General features: G+C 37.3%; 1 protein-coding gene across 3 annotated transcripts in view; it reads left to right on the forward strand.

Moving 5' to 3' along the window:
- cnbd1 (cyclic nucleotide binding domain containing 1) overlaps positions 1–21863 on the forward strand; it is a 32443-nt gene that overhangs the window by 7858 nt on the left and 2722 nt on the right. Inside the window, exons 3-11 of one of the 3 annotated variants that reach the window (XM_056738754.1) lie at positions 4372–4517; positions 6748–6839; positions 7277–7414; positions 7582–7714; positions 14227–14333; positions 15429–15579; positions 15783–15850; positions 16658–16717; positions 19472–19614. In XM_056738754.1, coding sequence (XP_056594732.1) covers positions 4372–4517; positions 6748–6839; positions 7277–7414; positions 7582–7714; positions 14227–14333; positions 15429–15579; positions 15783–15850; positions 16658–16717; positions 19472–19585 — 1009 coding nt within the window. In that variant the 3' untranslated portion in view covers positions 19586–19614. Of the gene's footprint in view, positions 1–4371; positions 4518–6747; positions 6840–7276; positions 7415–7581; positions 7715–14226; positions 14334–15428; positions 15580–15782; positions 15851–16657; positions 16718–19471; positions 21689–21863 lie in introns of those variants that run through there. The other 2 variants (XM_056738753.1, XM_056738755.1) reach the window with 2 other exon arrangements.

The following is a 21863-nucleotide window of genomic DNA, read 5'->3' on the forward strand; positions in this document are numbered from 1 at the left end:
GATTACCCGGAGAAGGTTTTCCTTTTATCTTCAAAGCCAAGTGGCACTTGAATTTGAATTAAGTTTGCTGCCCATTCTGACCCCAAAAAACATCTCTGTGGCTTTAACTTTAAGATAGGCCTTATCGATGTTCCTCTCTCTCGAGGTGATTTATGTCAGTGGCTGGTCTTGGTTTAGTGGCAATTTTCCCGCAGGAAAGTATTCGGTGCCTGATAAGATAGTGTTGTAAAGGCAGCCCAGCTCGGCAGATAGGGACGATTAGAGATATTTGTTGAAAGACAAAGCTTCTCCTCGTCCAGCAGACCTGTGGAATTAAGTCACCTTTCTGATGGAGCCGTTATGGTCTCCGTGGCTCAGCTGTTTGAAAACAAGACGGCCCTTTACCCTGGCCATGGCACACAGTTTTATCCAAAGCAACATATAGGAGTGTGTTTTTTTTCAGTATTTGTGAATTTAACCCATGATCTTTGCAAGAGTGATGTGAGGACACATTTACCGTAGGCTTTTCTCTGTTTTTTATTGTTGTTGTTGCTCATTTTTTTGCTCTGATTGAATATGGTTTCTCTCTTTTTTGCTTGTGTTGTCAGCTGGATTTCTGTTCATCATTTCTGCTTACATTCTCCTCACCTCTGCAGGTTTTAATTCACTACCACCGGCTTCCGCACGCACCGCAATCTGAATACATTCTCACGCAGAGACCGATAATTCATGTTTCCTCTTTTTACTGTGATACGTTTCCCCCAGTTAATTAGAATCTTATGGAGGGATTAAAGATTGCAATTATTTGTATCTACAGAGAATTTATAATTAATTGAAGTGTAAGGAAATGTCAGGGAGAATCCTGGAGTCCCAGAGCTTATTTTCTAGGAGGCTTCTGTTATTCATTTTATCATGTCAAGGCCACCAGTCGGTAATATAAAAAAAAAGGTTTATGAGCAAATGTGTTTTTCCGCCATGCATCAGGGCTCACAATGATTAAAAACAAAACAAATGTGATTGATCAATGTACATAAATTCATAGAACATATCAAGTCCAACTAATTTTATAACATATAGGTTTAAACCTTTTAATGGAAAAATTCTAAGTGAATAAAATTGTGAAAGAATTACAGTAAATCGTAATGAAGTACTTAATCAATATTATATATGAAATTTTAGAGTATATTATATAAAATTAATTAAATATATATATATATATATATATATATATATACACTCACCTAAAGGATTATTAGGAACACAATTCTAATACTGTATTTGACCCCCTTTCTCCTTCAGAAATGCCTTTATTCTATGTGGCATTGATTCAACAAGGTGCTGAAAGCATTCTTTAGAAATGTTGGCCCATATTGATAGGATAGCATCTTGCAGTTGATGGAGATTTGTGGGATGCACGAAGCTCCCGTTCCACCACATCCAAAGATGCTCTATTGGGTTGAGATCTGGTGACTGTGGGGGCCATTTTAGTACAGTGAACTCATTGTCATGTTCAAAAAAACAATTTGAAATGATTCAAGCTTTGTGACATGGTGCATTATCCTGCTGGAAGTAGCCATCAGAGGATGGGTACATGGTGGTCATAAAGGGATGGACATGGTCAGAAACAATGCTCAGGTAGGCCGTTGCATTTAAACGATGCCCAATTGGCACTAAGGGGCCTAAAGTGTGCCAAGAAAACATCCCCCACACCATTACACCACCACCATAATTGCATTTATGAGAAAGTGAACAGGTGTTCCTAATAATCCTTTAGGTGAGTGTATATATATAAGCAAAGTAATTAACTTAATTAAATTAAAGATTAAATTAAAACTGAATTTATATTTAATTACATTTTTTATTTGATGACCTTTAATTCTTTTATTTTATCAGAAAACCATCCAAATTAATATACAGCACATTTTGTGAAGGCAAAATGTTTACATTAATGTCATTTCAAGTGTATTGTCACGTTACCATACACAGATAATCGAATGAAATGCGCTAGTTACAGCTTTAGTTAAATTTTGTTTTACTAGTTTCTATTAAACTATTAATCTATTTTGTGAGAAGTTAATGAAAGGTTCCATAAAATCATTAAACAAATAATTGTTGACTCATCTTGGCTCCTTGTAGCACACAATAAACGACCAACAAAGTAAAATCAGATTTTCCATTATCTTAGACTTTAGGTCTACGTGAAAGCTTCTGAGTGTATTGATCATTCTCTGGAGGGTTTTAAATAAGTCTAGGTGTGTAATGATCCCTAAACTGGTCAGTTTGTCACTTGTTTATATTGCTGTGGTTGAAAGCATTGGCATTAAAAGGGTGATAGATATCAGTCGTTTTTAAGAGATGCACAAAGCAAAATTGTTAGAGAATGTTTATGGGAGGCCTGTATCAAGCAAGCTCGGTGGAGGCTGGCACTGATTTACCGAACACACAAACGCTCACAAAGGATTGATTGATGCTTTTGACCTTCTTTTAGCATAAGCAAAGGCTCTCATACACTCGCAGCATTGTAATTAACCAGCAACCCTTGCAGCGGTGTTGTCCTGATAACTAAACTCCTTCCTAGCCAATGACGTTGACTTTTTATCACTTGAACATTCATGGATGCCCTGCAAATGCAATCACTCTTATTTTTCTAAATGAGTTAGCGATAAACATAACAAGCTGGAGAAGGTATTCTAAATAGCAATAGCAGTCCAGGGTTCATTATCTGAGATGGTACCCAGAGGGAGGGAATGTGAAAAGATAAATGCGCTTTTTTATTGGGATGTAGTGTCCAGGAATCGTACTAACAGTGCTTTAATAGAGATGGGAATGGATCCTCAAATGGTTTGTTCTGTAGTTTTCAATGGTTTTGAAGCCCTTAAATGTTACTGCATTGTTTGTAACAAGAAGTCCCAGCGTTATGGATATGACATTTCAGTCAAAACTTAAAGGTCCAGCATGAAATGTTACGGCATCTAGTGGTGAGTTTGCGAAGCTAAGGGTTTACTCCACCCCTTGTCCCTCCCTTTCGAAGTAATACAGAGGCTGACACCGATCTAAGATGTCGTCATGTCTCCGCTTCTTTGTTGAAGGAGATAACATATTTAAGAAACGCTATGTGTAGAGAATTTAGGTCTAGAAACCACATGACGAATTCCATGCAAGGGGACCCACGTTGTATGTAGAAATGTATAGAAATACCCCATTCTAAGGTAATAAAAACATAACGCTTCATTATGTAAGGTCTTTATACAACTGTCAATAGATCCTCCAAAAAACTACTCACAGTACCTTCAAAATATTAATTCTCAGATAATGTATTTCTTACCAGTATTGTGAACCATTTGTTTGTATTTGGCTAAAACCCTGATGATAGAATCCTGACATCAGAAAAATATCATTCTTTGCACAAGTTTTGTATTAGAAAGGAGGGAAAAATGAATGCAATATGAATTTGACAAAAAAGGAGGTTTTTGAGAGACAACATACTTCATAGGATTTCTGCAAATAAAAGTGTGCAAACCAGAAGCAATAATACCCTATAAATGGAGGAAGGATGTCTCTTTATAGAACATAAAATAGCTATTTTATTTTAGTTTTCATCTGTTATGAGGAATATGGACCTTTATGTAAGGGATAATGCACAGGCAGCCGGTTGTTATCACAGAAATAAGCCCTGACAGTGTAATCAGAACAGTTGTACTGGACTGAAGGGGCTTATTTCGCTTTAACAGCCGGCTACTTGTACGTTTTCCCGTTCCCGCTTATTACACGGCTACTTGCAACATAAGAAAAAACTTGACATGAAACGTGAATTTGAAATATTTTATCAGCTCATTTTTACCGAATAACTATACCTTCCAAAATGTTTTACTTTCTGTATTAATGTAAGAAATGTGGTTCAAACATCACGAACCGGCAATTTGGTTAAAACGTTGGTAAATATAAAGTCATACAGTATATGTATTGAAAGATGTGTTTTTATTTTATTTGTCCAAAAAAAAACAGTCAAAACGAATTCCTCCATCCGGGTTACGGTGTGTTAGTATTTTTGAGAGATTGTTATCTGTGAATGATCAACCTGCAAATATCGGGACTGGCTAATCAGAATCAAGCATTTCAGCCATAGGCTATAATAAGTAAGAAGACAATTCACTTACCCGACTATGGAAAACTATGCTTAAAAACACAGATTGTTTTTAAAAACCTTAAGAGAGACTTCTTATGCGTATTTAAACAACCAAATATTAAAATCGGAACTATCTGTACTGTATGGTGAAAACCTTTGGGAAAAACTTTTTTATATTTGTTGTGCTTCCTTTATTGCAGTAAGTACGAACACCACTTAAATTGAATGTTCCCAAAAACGTTTCCTTGCATCTTTGTGTTTTGCAGGCCCATACAGCGATCTCAACAGGAGCTTTATGTCATTTATAAACTCCTGAAGGGAACCCACAGCGTGACTTCTCAGCTGAGCTCACAGGAGCTGAAACGGATCAGTACCATCACCACCATCGAGACCTGGGAACGCGGACAGATCAGTGAGTATCATATAAACACTCAGACAAATTACAGTGTTTTTGGACCACTTCTTATCCAAAACATACTGTGACAATATAAAGTTTAAGGTATTTGAAGAAGAAAAGAAAATGGCCACACACTCACTTAAGCAAACTTTTATTTAACCAATATTTTGACGCAAAGCCTTTGTCAAGATATACTGTCTCAGTTCTGTTTCTGTATGTAATCACACTCAATGTTGGCGAGATGACATCCTCAAAAAAAGACTTTTGCAACATTTATTCGTCCACTATATTAAAATCATTATATTAAAGAACATTGACTTCCTCCATACTCATCCAGAGATTTGCCAAACATTTGGTTTCAAAGTTCGCCTCTAAAAAAGATTCTGTGCTTCTTCTCTAAGTTTAGTTATTAAATTGAACTTGTTTTCATTGATCTCTACAACGTGATGGACATAAAGTAAATCCATCACGACAGATCAAACAGAACAATGAGAGCTAAATCATGTTCATCCCAAGTCTGCGCTGGTTTGTATTTTGTTAAGTTTTGTGTTGTGCCTCTCGCAAACAGACGTGCATGATTTCCAATTGATGTGTGCCTGGTTTCAGCGTCTGGCCAGGCATCTGCTAATCTGTGCTCAATAACAGCTCATATTTGTTCAAGGCCGCTAAGTAAAAACATAAGGGCAAGACAATTTGATGAAAGCGCAGATCCGTGCCTCAACACCGATGGCCGGTGTTTTGCAAACGTCTGGTATTTTAGTGATGGAGATTTCTGTATTGATTCGTCTGGAGCGGTCAGTTAATGGTCACGGCATGTTTTATGTCACAGATGCTGTCGAAGGAGATGCTCCCAAGTCTCCCCAAGTTGTAAATACAGCGATTTGCTGGAGATAGCCGCCTGCACCGTGCTGAAAAGTTTGCGTGAGAATGTTGTTTGAATAAATGTGAGGTGTTTGTTTTCATGTAGAATATTTGGTTTTAAAAAGCAAAATATCCCATTTTGATTTTTGTGACAAGGTGATTTATTTGACTTGTCAACAAGTCAAACAGAACCGAAGATGTTGTTTAACCTAGAAATGAAATTCTGTCATCATTCGCTCACCCTTTGGTCCTTTCAGACCTCTATGACTTGTGTCCCTAGAATGCAAAAGGAATGATTTTCTTTTTTCCAAAAAAAAACATAAGTATAATAAAGTCTGAAGGAATAACCTGAAATTCAAACAAAGTTTCAAATCTCATTCATATTTATGATACATAAAATATGCCACGTCATTTTAACTTAGGTCCTTCCCTTTTATTGTATGGAAATGGGTACAATATATTTTTTAAAGTGTTTGTTTTCCACAAAAAAAGGATGATGTATGGGTTTGGAACAACACGAGGGCGAGTAATTGATTCAATCCCCTTCACTCTTGTCTGTTGCACATCTCTCTTCTTTAATGTGAAATTCAGCACAACAGCAACTAAATAATGAATAGTGTCGACCGCTGCAGTTTTTTGGGGGGTTGTATATTATGAACTTGAATGCATGCAAATGCTAGACGTCTCGCAGAAAGCATCAGCATACATCTAGTTAAATATTTTACTGTGATTTAGGATGATATGAGATGTCTAGTGGAGTTTTTCTTTCTGCAACTTTATATAGACACTTCTAGCAGCTTTAAAGTGACAGTTCACCCCAAAATTAAGATTGTTTCATCATTGACTCACCCACTTGAAATGACTTTCTTTCTTGCACAAAAGAAGATATTTTGTAGGTTGTTAACCGGCACCTGTTGACTTGCTTTGATTTTATGTTCGAATGCGTGTTATGTTGTTCGGTTACCAACTTTCTTCAAAAGATAAAAAGAAAAGAAAAGAAGGAAAGAGAGTAATACAGGGTTGAATTAATCAGGGGGCGAGCAAATGATGACAGAATCTTCATTTTTGTGTGTACTATCCCTTTAATGATCAGCTATGGGCCCACGTGAATTATGGGGTCAAGTTGGGGTTAAAGGGATAGTTCAACCAAAATATAAATTCTTTCATTTATTCATCATGTCATTCTAAACCAATATATGACTCTTTATGAACACAAAAGAAGATATTTGAGAGATTTCTCTGTGGTATTGTGTCCATGTAATGGAAGTCAATGGGGGCCAATGTTGTTTGGTGACCAACATTCTACAAAAAGTGTGTGAAAGGCACAAATCTTTCTAAACCAAAATGTTGAATTCTGTTTATCTCTGTTTTTCTCTGTTTACAGTCTTCGGCCATAATGGATTTTACCTCATTCTGACGGGCTCTGTGAAACCATACATTCGGGAAACCCATAAAGAGGATCAGAAAGTCTCTATGGTATGAATTTAACCTATCAGGTTGTTATCTGTTATTAAAATAATAAATTGACTTTATTTCAATGTTTTAAACCAATACTGCTGTAACTTGCAGAAGTCTCTCTCCCATATTCTCAACCATCAAGTTTTCGCTCTTTTCTAATTTAAGGCTATAGAATTTTAATGTTTCCCATTTCTTTAAGGAAAATAAAGTTATAAATACTTTTCTTCTGCCACTGTTTGCCCAGTGTTCAGCAATTCACACTGCTCAGAAATCTCAGATTTTGTCCATTGGGACCATCTGGTCAAAACTAGCTGGAGTAACCAAGGGGCGGAGCTTATCTAATACTCTTTATATTAGTTACATTACTGAATAAATGCACTACGTAATGAGTATTTCTGTCTTCTAGCCTGTAGAATAAAGCTTTACATGTGGCTTATTAAATTTGCTGTCTATAGATTGCCGCTGGTGGTTCCTTTGGTTCTTTTGGATCTGTGAACGCTTCAGACGGAGATGCCATCATCCAATGTGTCCTCACACTGGAGACCTGCGAGATTCTGAAAATATCTTCCTTTGGCTGTCAGAAGCTAAAAAAGGTTTGACAATCTTAACATGAATGACAGTCTTCCTTTCCAAAAAATTGTATTTCAACAAAACATCAGTGTTGACCATGGGCATTAAATCTTACCTTATAAAAACACTAGCTGAAACCAAGTCTACATTGAATGTGTTCCAAAATGCACCGTGTTCTACCTTTTTGTAGGACATCTTGGCACAGGATTGTGCGGTTAAAATGACTTTGATCCAATCTTGCCAGCTATACCTCCGTTGGCCAAAGCTTTCCATTAGCCACCTGGCCGACGGCACCCATCTAAAAACCTTCCCTGCTAATCAAGGTAAGTGTGCAACTTAATTGAATGAGTTTGTCGCCACGAATCACGATGCCACATTACGCACTTTAGTGTGTTTTTTTGCGTCACAGGTTCCAATGGAGACAGATATTTACCACCTAGACGGCGTAATCGCTTTTCTCACCCGTTCTAATTTGCCCCTGAACGAATGTGTTTATACGTGGAGAGCACTGAATATGATTTGAGAAAAATACACGAGCTGCTCCATTACCCCTCACAGCTGACTTTAATTAGCAGGACTGCTGTTTTTCCACCTCATTGGGGAAATATTGAAGCTGAAATATTAGTTTAGGCGCATGTGTTTATAATATGGTTGCAAAACAAATGTTACACAGACCGGTACTGGATTCAGTACTTTGGAGATTGAGTTGTGTACTAAATAAGAATTGAATTGCATTTCCGTCGGAGCCGATAGCCTTGTAGGCAGTGCTACGACATGTGGCACGGTTGCCAATTCCCTGAACCCACCCCTTCTCTCTCCCACTTCGCTTCCTGTCCTCTCTACAACTGAGCTGAGACAGTCAAAACTTTGGAAAGACTTCATTCCTTATTTTGTTTTTTCCACCTTTCTGAATAATAGTCAACTCATCAAAACTATGGAGAAAACACTTGTGAATTATGTTGTGACTAAAAGCATCTAAAATAAATCCTAATAATGTTTTATTTCAGCAACATCAAAGTAGCCACGCTTTGACTATAATTTATAAAATCGTACACTTGGAATTTTATCATCCAACTTTTTAAGGTCTCACCCTGGGAAGCTTTTTAAAGAGTAGCCTATTAAAGTTCCCTATTCAGGGCTCTTATTGACTGCTTTTTTCATTATTTGGTCTAAATCATGCAATAAAAATATATATATATATCCTGGTACAATTATATTTTTTGTCTACAAAAGTAATTTCAGACATTTAAGCATCCTTCAGATTAAAGGATTTTTAAGATCATAAGAAACTTTTCAGTTAAGCATTTCTAAAGTTTTGAATGTTAATGTTCGTAATTATTATATCTTAATTATTCTCCGGTATACGCTCGATTATTTAACAGATTAGATAAGTCAACTCACCTTTATTTATAGCACTGTTTGCAATACAATTGCGTCAATGATAAAATAAGCTTCTAAAGATATTTTTTAATTCTTTAAAGATGGATGGAATGAATATTTTTTGTCAAAAATAATGTGTTTAGGAAGTACTTGCTTGTTGAAATACATGTAAATTATTTTTTTCACAGGTTTTTATACTTCCCCACTCAAACACTGTCAAGTGGTACATACATTAAAACGTATATTTATTATTAAAAAAAAACTATGTAATTAGACTCTTTTTAGAATAAAGTGACACATTTACATTTAGTCATTTAGCAGACGCTTAAATCCGAAGCGACTTACAAATGAGGTAAACAATATCATAAATGGTCAAGTTATTTTAAAAAGAAGAAAATGCCCCAAGACACTGACCCAAATTCAGAGCAGCCTCACTGTAATAAACAAACAAACAAATAAAAAATAACATAAATCCAGTCTGGTGGAGTTTATTATCATTTGTGAATACTTCAAGCTTTCCTGTAGCTCAGTGGTAAGAGGATTGCGTTAGGGTTCAATTCCAGGGGATTGCAAATACCTATGTAAAATGTATAGGATAAAGCAATGTATGTCGCTTTGGATAAAAGCGTCTGCTAAATGTAAGCATGTTCTAAATTACATTGTGGTTGCCCTGAGATGCTGGGCGGAGCTTAGCAATCATGACTGAAATCTTTATTTAGTCGCTGGAATCTCTCTCTATAGGTCCGGGTGTCTTCAGCTGTACCCTGTTATCCGTATCCACCCTCCAATTATAGATCCTCATTCATATCTTCAACTCTACTCAAGGCTTCGGCCATCAAACTGTTGTATGGAGGTCGATCTTGTGCTGGATCAAATTATAGCAGTTGTTTTTTCTTTTTGCGTTTTTCCTTCCTGTATGTGCACTTTCAGTTTTTTTCCCACACTGCAGATGGCCGGCCCATCATATCATGACTGTTCTTTATCAGCGAGACGGAGAAAGAGACCCACGGAGCGAGATGCGATTAGAGACTGAGACAGGTGTGTGGGAGAGCTGATTGATTGAGTCTTATCTAAGCGTGCAGCCGAAAGCTGATGGATGGGCGTGAGTCTCCTGATCATCTCCTGATCATGTTCTTGAACTAACTCCATCAGCCCAGCTGTAATTGCTCTTTCTGCTGGCAGCTTTTATTAACGCGGACGTCTGGGACCCAGTTGGCATAGAAAAAGTTGATTTAAAATGTACTTTGTTAGTATGAGCCTCTTTATCTAAATAATAAAATGCGCTTATATAGAGCGAGGGACTGTTTACAACACTTTCCTGGCATGTTAAGTTTGTTTGGCAGATCAAAGTATGTTTAAGTCATTGAAATCAACATTGGAGTTTTGTACGTTTTAAATCCACCGACACTACGCATATATAAAAATTTTAAATTTAGGAAGACATGACACAGCAAAAGAAGATATTTTGAGAAATGTTTTAGCGGTTTCGTATCCATACAATGGAGTTCAATGGAGACCAATGTTGTTTGGTTACCAGCATTATTCAAAATATCTTTTGTGTTGTGCAGCAGGTTTTTAAGCCACTTGAGGATGAGTATAATGTCACATTAGTCATTTTCCGATCAGGGCCCTGAATTGATGCCAGTACTCTAAATATGCTTATTTTGTAGTAGCTATTGTAGTACAGGAGCTTGCACCCTAACCACTTTTTATATATATATACATCCAAGTTTTGGCCATTCTCAATCACTTTCTTTTCATTTCAGGTTTTATTTATAGCATTCAAGGTCACAATATTTTATGTTTAAATTATATTCCTATAATTCAGATCCAAGCCAATTAACTTCAGTTCTGGCATATTGGAAGAGAGAGAGAAAGTGAGAGAGAGATATACACACAATGACTAATTTGACTGGTCATCTGCTGGGTACAGGTTGTTTTATATCTGTTTTCTGATGTTTGTTGTTTAGATTAAAGTGTACGTGCGTGCGTGTGTCCATGCGTGCATGTGTGCATGTGCGTTGTGGTTAAATGAAAGATTGGAAGAATATTTCTCCTGTGATAGCGGTGGTAAATATTTTTTCAGAGCTTAGAGTGATTTCATGCTTTGCAACATAAGTGTTTATACCATTTAAATTGTAAAGTCATTTTGAATATATTTTTTGTTACTCTAAAGCGACAGCTGATGACAATGTGTGTCATTCAGGATCTTGAACAGCGGCACCAAATATAAACACGTCCTACAGGTTCAGAAACAAAAACTTTTCACACCTGAAATTGATAAGACGCCCGCCCCAGTTGTGTATTTGAAAGTAAAGTAAAACCCAGCTTTTATTGGCTTCTTACACACACTAACTAGCCATCGACCGCCTAACAACCGCAGTGTCCAATGCCAAAACCACTGTCCTCTGTTGAACTTTCTCGAGACGGTGATGTTTGTCCTTACCGGTGTGATCCAGAGACCAATGTGGAAGCTCCAAAGACCACAAACATCAAACCAATAAATTGTTTTTCTTTACTCTACGGACTGGTCAAAAGTACAACACTGCATCTGTTTCTTTATATTAATTTGTTTGATCCAGATCAACTATTTATTTGTTTGCATTGACTGACCTGATTTGATGTGTATCGCTCAATGGTGCTACAAGTTGATTTGTTCTTTGGGGACATGGAACCTTAATGTTACCAGGAAAATCTTTGATCATCTTGTTACGTTGTTCCCCTCATCTCACCATAGCATGATGAATGATGGTGATCATAGACCTAAAAAAGCATTTGGACACATTTGCCCAAAAATACATTTGGAAGCCACTTCAATATGTGCAGTGTGTATAGATAGAAATGGGGGAAAAGAGCCATACAAGTGCAGAAGTTACTGAGTCACAGGACCTTTATTGACATTATGTACCCATCATGCCCAGAATTTGCCGTGACACATCTTCGGATGTATATTACAGAAGCACAGTGGCATCATCTGTTTTCAGCAACAGTAATCTATTTCTCTTTTTCTTTGTCTTATTCCCTTTCTCACCTTCAACAAACATGTCAAATAAGATCAGAGGTGAAATCACTGGTCCATTAGTTCATCAGTCTGTGAGTTACTCCGCTTCTCAGTTTGCCCTCCAGGGACATGAGCTGTATATTGTAGTATGGTGTGTTCTCTGGTATTACATCATACAGAATGCTATTGTTTCAAGCGGTGGAGCACGTCAGTGTGATTCCAGCTGTCCTGCTGTCTGTCACTAAGGGATTCCAGACCGAAAGTCAGGTCTGAGACAGGATATTTTAGCCATTTTTAATCCAAGTGTCCAGTCAACTATGATTATTTCAAGAATATCTTCTGATGGTGTCTCTACCTTTAACACCGTTCTGTCTACACCGAATGCGTTGCATCCAGTGTGGACAAAATGTAGAATTATAATGGACTCTAAAGCATTTTATTGTTTTCTGTCGTACCGTGTCCAGTGTAGAAACAGTTTAAGGATGTATAGGTGAGAACTTTTGGTGTGTGCTTTTCATTTATCTGCAGATAGTAGATCAGTTTTATATCTCCAAAAGCGTTGGATGTAATTAGTCATTTCCTTCTTAGTTTTTCCCTAAACCTGATTGGTTGATTAAAACGTTGTCAATGATGCCGACGCAAGATCATCTCTCACTGTAAACAATCATACCTGTTACTTTTTTCTTTGGTTCATTTTCTGACAAACACTAAAACCTAAAAATTGTTGTTAATTTGTTTAATTCAAGATTTTGGTGTAGTAATTTTTTTTTTTAAGAACTGTTGCTCAACACTGGCGACAAATATTTTCTTTATAAAATCTTATAAATAAATCTTTATATTATCTTTATTAAAACATGTAACTTCATTTTGCATATTTTCGCCTGTGGCTGCCACAATATAAGATTTGACTTATTATTGCCAAAAGAATTCAATATGATTCATTTATAAGTTATTTATTAATATTTATTTGTTTATTTATTATTTCCCTATCAAATTCATCTTTAACTTAGTTTAGTTTATGTTTTGCTTTTTATTCGCTCAAAAGTGTTGGAAGGCAGTGAGAGTGATTCATAAGGCATTTTATAATAATTATTAATAATGATAATAATAATTTAATAATGAGTACTGAATAGCTGAACACAATAGAATGAACACAATATCGATTATCAATATTTGATTATTGTCGCTGTTAGGTGAAAACCTTGTATCTCCATATTTCGTGATTTTTATTTTTCATGAATCATGACTATTGTTTGTATATGACTTTTGAAAATATTTATCCAATAAAGAGTGTTCATTAAAAAAATATACTGTTACTTCCGTTTCCTGAAAAGTAGCAGTCTGGAGATACAGATTTCTGCCTGACAGTGACATTATAATACATTCAACTTTTTCTCTTATACTTTCCCACGTTTCTAATTGCGTTTTGGTGTAAAGAAATGCTGAATTATGGGTGTTTATGCCTTTCGGGAAGAGGCGTAACCATGCCGTGCTCATCTAAGTAGACAAACAGCGTGCACCACAGCCTGCTGTGATTTCCCAAGTGAATGAGACATTTGCTTTTTAATGGATTGCGAAGACACACTGAGCAGAAGAATGATGCGACACCGCTAGTTCTGCAATAAGAAGAGTGAGAGCGTGAGAGATGAGATTAAAACCCGGCGCTAAAACATGACTTCCCTCTGCCTTTACGGTTCTAAAGTCCTAAAGCAGAGGCCTGGCTTCTGTCACTGTCCAGACAAATGGACTTACCTCGTCCAGCTCGCTGCTTCACAGAGATGGGATTTACCTGTCAGGTCTGAAATACAGTGTTTCCCCCTGATGTTAAAGGCCCACTGTAAATCAATTTTATCCTCACCTCAACAAACCAGCCTCAGGTTTGTCACAATAAGAACTAATCCTCCGCTTTTGGGGCGGATGCCAAAACATAGATTACTTCTGTCGTAAATAGTCTGCATCTTTTTCTCATTCTCTGCAGCCTGGGTCAATTCTGGTGTACACTGAGATGCTTTTATTACACTGGGAATGTACAACGCGCTGCTTTGATGTGGCACAAGACAGACACAGAGGAATGAACACGGGAGCGCCATTTGCGCTACGGACATGAACGATAACCCAGATCTTGTGACTTGTTTTGAGGATATGTGCTATTGTTTTGAAAAAGCATCAGACTTTTTCCTTGCAGACCATAAAACAGGAAAACAATTCAATAGGCTTAGAATAAAGGTGGATCTAAAACTTTATTGAACGCCAGGATATCACAGCGATTTAGAGGGGCTGTAAACAATCACCAAAGACACATTAACAGTCATCTTAGCAACACCCTAGCAACCACAAAGCAATAATAAAGCACCTGAGCAACCACCCAAAACATTCTACTGTAGCATCGTACATTTTTGAACGACCGAGAGCACTCAAACTAAATGTAGCTGATCTTTTATTTGGTCTGTACAGTGCTGGTGAAGGAGGGAGAAATCTGTCCATTTGTGGTCTTCATTGGTCACGGAGAATGTAACATCCTTCAGGACGTTGGGTCGTTACTGAAACCCATGGACAAAAAGGTACATCCAGGCAGCTTCTGTTCAGTCTAAAAGGTATTGGACTTTAAAAATCAACATTAAGGCATCTATAGTGTGAAACGTGTGGTACTTCACTATAGGAATTAGGAAATACCAGTGCAAAAGTCTTCGGATGCCATTACATTTCAGCAGTGGTACAATGACCACAAACTGTATCATTATTTCTCAGTATACATAAATACAAAAACAGGTGGCGTGGGTAGCTTTGTGGTTAATGCGCTGACACATAGCGCCAGTGCGCTCACGCCGACCTGGGTTCGATACCCCTTCCCAGTGGTCCTTTGCACGTCCTGTTCCCCTGTCTCACAATATCTTCCTGTCAACTCTCCACTGTACGCTGTCATTAAAGGCATAAAAAAGACCGAAAATATGACGAAGAAATGCAAATACAGCCGTGGAAAAAATAAAGAGACCCTTTCTAAATTTTTATTTCAGAACACCATTTCTAGATGTATTGTGGTCCTGTTTCTCCAGTTTTAATTTTATGCAAATAAATACAAATAGAAACAATATTTTTATTTGAAATGTTCACAGAATTAAACAAGAATGCACATTTTAAAAGGTCTCTGAAATGGTCTCTTTATTTTTCCGCTGAATAGCAAACTCTATATAAATAGTTCCCAGTGTATGTTAACATAAAAAAGCTTCCATAGATGCCCTAAAATACACAAATGACGTGCTCTTTTCTTCACACACTTAATATACAAAAAATACTTTTTAAGGTAAACTTAAGAAAATCTATCTTTGAAAGAAGTACTGAAAACAAAATTTTTAGTATATTAATATAATATAACCCAAGCTACAAACCTAATGCGTGAAAATACCACACTTAAAGTAAACGTATAGAAGTGTACTAAGTGTACCAAAAATGAAGAGACCAGAAATAAATATAGTTGGTCATTAAAACAACATGCTAAAACAACAAAGCTGGTGTTGGCCTACTGTAAGTTTCTTTCTTAAATATTTCTTTGCGCAGGATTTTCATATCTTGCTGCTTTTTCTGTCCCTTTGTGTTTAATTCCCAGACCTCACATATCCCTGAATCATCAATACTGTAAAACTGTGTTTCATTTGCAGGAGTGCAAGATTAAATTTGTGCTGGTTGGTAAACTGGGGCCAAAGCAGTCGTTTGGAGAGGTCAGCATCCTTGTGGACCGGCCCTCCCCGTGTACTCTTATAACTGCCACTGAAGTTCACGGAGGAATTATTCAAGCAGAATCTTTGAAAGGTCAGTTACTACACTTCCTCGCTCAGGGCCTGAGCACAACCAGCTGGATAACCATGACATTACACCTTGAGGTAATGATGTAACAATAACAGTGATGGCTTACCTTAAATGAACTCCCAGCAGGTTTAAATACATAATATAAATAGTGTATTGTGAGTTTTGCCTCTATTTATATGTATATATCTGAATTTCTTTTTGTTTAGAGCTGGACGCAGTGACCACCTCTCTTATACTACAGACGGCGCAACCAATATGTGGAATGCTCAGTAAGGTAAGAAAATAAGGAGAATACATTTTAAAGCTCCAGTTTCTGCCTCCTGTTCTGTATCAGTAGGAAGTTTTGCACATGAATGTTGGTCCGCCTTCAAGGCCGTTTGTTGCTTTAAAGGGGTCAAATGACACGGCTAAAACGCATATTATCGTTTGTTTGAGATGTAATGTAATGTGTATACACAGTTTAAGGTAAAAAAATGTGTATTTTACACATATCGTGCATGTTTGTATCTCCTCTTTGCGCAACTTCTCTAAAAGCGAGGTGTGCTATGATTGGCCAGTTAACCAGTGTGTAGTGAATGGTCAAATAGTGCAAGTGTTTCACATAAATATAACGCCTCTTAAAATAAAGATAATCAAGGATGTAAATGATTGGTAAGGTTTTATTTAAAAAAATATTATGTTAAATAGTTAATAAACTATGGCTAACTGTTTTACGTTTTATATACGACGTTATAAAGACTACAAACAAACAACCATGTACATCATACAGAGTTTGTATGATATAGAAACAAGCTCGCATTACAGCAGGGAATGGTAACATAATAGATAACGCGAGCGCGTTGGCCCTTCTTAATCATGTTACGAAGTGATGTACATTCGCCGGGGTGTGGTTACACTAGGCATTTCAGGCAGGTCTGGGTGAGCATTTGCTTTTAGATAGAGTGCATCTTTTGTCCCGACACTGTAATTTTTGTAATTTTACGTGTCTAATACATGCATGGGTAACTTATAACACACCAAAGACATATTATTCGCGCCATATGACCCCTCTAAGTTCATATGGATATTTTTCTTGGTGCAGGACGAAGTCATGAAGGAGTTCCTGACACAGGAGAGGATGAAAAAATGGGAACTTGAGAAGGTTGTTCTGCTATTTATTTTCTTTTCGACCCTTTAACCCATATATCTGTGTGTGTCCGTCACAGAAGAGAGCACAGGGTGTGGGATGTCTGTGCAGAATGCCCAATGGAATAAAAGTTGGAGACAACCCTTAGGAACACATTTACAAAAATATACAGTGCAAAAGTCTTAGAGACCTTCGTTTTTCTTTAAGGAAAACGTCTTGGAGACACCCTAAAGCTTCAACAATGGTCTTACTGACTTACTGGTGCTTTTAGCATAATCACGAATCGGATATTAAATGTAGCACTTTATTTGTAATATTCTGTATATGTTGCTAAATGACTGACTGACAGCTAAGAAACACTGTTTTTGGATTCTGTGGTCTAGCAATGACTTTATAAGTGTGTGTGTGGTCTGTGATGCAATGATATACTTCTTAATGAAGCTCCCAGAGCTTATAAACAGAATACACTGCCGCTTTGTGTGTGTAAACATTTCTCTGAGAAGCGCTCAATCCTTTCCTACGCTCTTAAAAAGATTTTTTTCATATGTGTGGTGTTCTGGTGTAGTTTTCTAGATGAGTTTCCATGCTCTCTCTCTTGCTCAGTTTTCCTTGTTTCTTTCCATAAAATGGTTTTATACTCCATAAGGAACTTTCAGGCTGTGTCCCCGTTTTGCGTAATTGTGCTACATTAGTAAACGGGTCGCTGATAAGATCTTAGAAATGTTTGTTTTTTATTGTGAGGTCATCAGCAGATCTACATTATCTGTTTGCTGTCTGTCTGACCTTTTTTGATGTGATTTTCTGTTCTGATGGTATCGTGATCCTATAATGAAAAACAATACAAATTCTGTATCTGTGTATCTCTTACATGGCATGCATGTGGTCCAGGCTTTCTGAGGTCCTGTGAGTCATGTGACCTCACCTCTGTCCTCATCCTGTACATTCACACCTGTTTCTCATTCTTACATCCATTATACACAACGGACTGCGTATATATCTGGCCAACAGAAACACCCTTCGGTTTGTTTTTCAGATGTGATTTAAAGCTTGTATCGTCTGTCTCTAGAGCAGTTTGCTTTCACTGGGCAGGAAAATAGGCTTATGTAAATAGTTGCTGGCAAACCTGCAGTCAGTAATTATTCAGCTCAATGGTCAATCTGACACATTAACTATTAAGAGTGAAGTTGTCCATTACTTGTTCTTGACATTTAAGCTATTCAGAAAAAGCTGTGTGGAAAGAAAAGCATCATTAAGAAGTTCAATTATTGTGACAAAATGGCTCAAAATCCCTGATTAAAGTCCCAGTGAAACTGAAAATGACAATGCCTATTTTTTCATGAAATATTGCAGTTTATTGAAAATAGTCAATGTGTGTCATTCCTTTTCAAATATGCGTGCCATCATAATCTTTAGGTAAAATAATAATATTACTTACTTCCTGTAATGACTAACGTATGTTAGACTGCTTGGGCGGAGCATCCGTTAACTCCTCCCTTTCAACTGTCAATCTGCTGCCAGTTCCATTTCAAAATGCAACGGCTGTTTAATACATCCAATCAAATCGCAGAGAAAGACGAAAGCCACGGGCACAATTTTTCTCATTAGAAATTCCATTTCACTCCGAAATGCGTCAAAATACGGAAGGCAAAAATTATCGCAACTTCCGGTTCACGGGGACTTTAAGGTGTACAAGATTATGGCAATAATTTCGCTATATTCCAATAGTTATTTTGCTTATCATTAAAATGACTAATATGATTCATGACAGCATTGGATTATGTTGACAGTATTTTGAAATGGGCAATTCTTCAAAATGTCAACCTACCATGAAATAATATGCCAACAGCACAGATATCAACATTTGGTGGTTTTTATAGTATTTTTTGTTTTATTTATATTATTTTCCGTAGTATAATAAGAGTCATTTTCTGGATTGTCACATCCATTGGTAGCAAATAGATTCCCTTGGTCCAGTCAACCACATCTCTCACAACATTCAAAAATCCCTTATTTTTTTGGTGAATACTTGACAGTCAAATAAAAAAACATGTAGTGGTCTAGCCTTTGTTGAAACTAGTAACTTTGTATTAGCACCTATTGTATTATTGTTCCTGTATGACATATCGCTTATTGCTCCCTGAACTCTCTGTAAGTCACTTTGGATAAAAAAGTCTTCTAAATAACTATCTGTATATGTAAATGTGTTTTTAAGTCACATCCTTAACGCAAAAAGTCACATCCATAACGCTGGACTTGCCCAAATACATGTTTGCCTTATATGAATCCTGGAAATTTGTGAAAGAATGCAATGCAAAATAAAATTAAGTATAAAGAAGTAAACTGTTTCTATTTAACCTTGTATGGCCACATAGGATAAAACAAACTACGCTGCTGCAGTCCAATATAAAACTATGTTAAATAGAGAGGCTTGTAAACAGTTTCTCTGGACAGCTCATTTATCTTCAGGCATGTATGGTAAATCTCTGTAATCTGCATCATGTATTTAGCGGTGTCAGGCGAGAGCTTTTTAGAATGACGTATGGGCTTGATGCTAAACACATGCCACTGTGTAGACGTATGCTGGTTAGACGCTCCATTTGGACTCTAATTTCAGTTTTTATCGCTGAAATATGGAAAGCTGCAATAAACCATCTTGTACAAAGTGGAAATTTATAGTGATCTAAGCTGGTCTTTTAGTTATTGCCTGTTAAATTAAGTTATCAGTGTATTAATCTGATCATATATTCCCTCTCTTCTTCTTTTCTACAGCAAAGGACACTATCTGATTCTCTGTTTTATAACGCCATTCACCCAGGAAGTGGCAAATGGACTTTTAACCGAGGACCACAAGGAGTAACTGGGAAGATCAAGACCTCCACATAAATATTGGAAATGCACACCCGAATACAAACGTAATGATATCCACTTCTCCACCTACACATTCAAACACAAGCTCGTCCAAATACATCTACTGCCTTAATAAAGACGAAAACCAGGACTTGGAATCAATGCAAATGTGTCCAAATCTACACCTTCTGTTTTCGCTTAAAACGGGAGTTCTAGATCCCGTAGCTGTCACACGTTCCAGAAACACACTTACACACTTATATATCAAGCATCTCTGCTAAAACATCCTTTCAACGCATTATAAAAGTAAAACGCTTGTCGTGGGGATTTTCAACGCCCTACCAGGTGGATCGAAAACGGAAAATGTGTCACAGTTAAACCCACATGGACTGACAAAATTAGATGCTTCTGTTGAACACAACCGAAGGCGAATCAAACCACCTACCGCAATGATCCGATCACTTCATCCCACAAACCCACAGCGACGTCAGTTGACAGGATCTTCCACGCTGTTTTGTTTTCCTTCATGTCCTTTCAAATAAAGCGTTGTGTTCATGCTTTCATGTCAGAGTGACGAAAGGAGGTGATGAATGGGTTTTATGCTGGGCATGTTTTCCTCTCAATTCTACCAACACAGTTTCACTGAAATTTCCTTACAGGAATACCCCCTTTTTCCGTGTCAAGGCTTGTCCACACTGGGATGATAATCGCACACGTTTATCTGCGACATTCAACGCCTGTTGATTAAACAACGGGCGCCAATGTGAGTGTGCACAAACGTGCAAAAGGCCAGTCGTAAAAGCGTCATTTTTTTAAATGCTTCCTTTTTTTGGTCTGATGCGTCGCTTTAAAAACGGGCCGACCAATGAGATTGGTGCTTTTGTTGACATGCCTGGAGCCGGTGAAGTTACAGTACAACAAGACTTGGTGGCGTCCAAGACAAAATGGTCTTGTGTACTGGGGTTTTTTATGTTTTTCATTAAGCGCCATCTATGCCAGGGAGTGAATTTGCACGTTCAAATTGCTCGCCAGTGAAAATCGTTTGGGTATAAACGCCGAAAAATGCTGCCGACGGTGGGGACAAGCCTTCAGTCAGCACGACCTTCAATCTAATGTATTTTATACGCAGTGTCTTTCATATGTATAAATATATATATATACATTCAAAAAAGGCCGTGCTCACTGACCTGAAAATTTAAAGATTCCAAATTTTGTTTCTATGCCATGAACTGCCGTGTGACAGGGTTGGTTCTTCACTTGTCAGGAGTCATCATGAGTCATCTGGGTGAATATTTTGAGACAGGGTTTTAAATCATAGGCTAATGTAAACAAGTGCAAAGGCCTTGAAACATCAACGTATCAAAGAGAACCTGAATTATTGCGTTGCGTGGTATCTACCAGACAGCAATGTCTCGCATGTGTTCTGTAAACTCAGATGATTTAGTTCTGCAGCTAAATTCTGTTGCCTTCTGACAAATCTTGAGTTAATAAATTCTCCAAGCCTAGAATAGTGTGAGTTTGTTTTGGGTAGAGAAATGTTAACCGGCCTCGGATGGCTAATCTCATATTGCCGTTTGAGTTCTATGTATAACCGTAAGCTTTTATTTAGTCTGTGTCTGTTCTTGGATAATTGTGTCTGATGGCCTTAGGTGACTGACTATGCACAGCGCATGATCTGGTTGCTTAATTTAAGTAAATATTATGGTTGTTTGTGTGTTTGATCGATGTTTTTGAGTTTTTGTTGCTGTTTTGACTGCTTTAGTTTTCAAGCACCTCCAGCCAAAACACCAAAACCGACTTGCATCAAAACCTATGATCAGGCTGCTTGGATGTTTATGTTTATTTCAAAGTTCTTAGTCATGGTTGTCTTTGCTAATGTTATATTACTTTTACAGGTGGGCTTTATTCTTGACAGTGTTAGGGCAGGTGGATGCATGTTTCTGTTTTGTGTATGTGTTTATTTGTTTGTTTGGGAAAGGCCATGTAAAGTGTTCAATAAAGTGTAGAGTGGGTTTGTACATGAACCGAAAGGATGTAAAGAGACTAAGTAAAATACACTATAAAATGCCCCTTGACCTTGTGGCAACTGCTGGCTTTCGGGAAATCTATCATTTTCACAGTAGGACTGAGATATTTTACAAGTGCAGAAAAATCGCTGTGCCTTTAAATATGCATACTTTAAAGTATCATACATTTAAGTTAAAAAAAATAGTTTTTCCCGCAGATCCTCTCCATAGTAACTTGCAAATGGTCTGTAGGTGTTTACTGGCGTTCGGGCTCATTTACCACAGGTCCCGTGACCTCATAATTAATG

The sequence above is a fragment of the Triplophysa dalaica genome, chromosome 23 (genome assembly GCF_015846415.1).
Source record: "Triplophysa dalaica isolate WHDGS20190420 chromosome 23, ASM1584641v1, whole genome shotgun sequence".
Classification (NCBI taxonomy): Eukaryota; Metazoa; Chordata; class Actinopteri; order Cypriniformes; family Nemacheilidae; genus Triplophysa; species Triplophysa dalaica.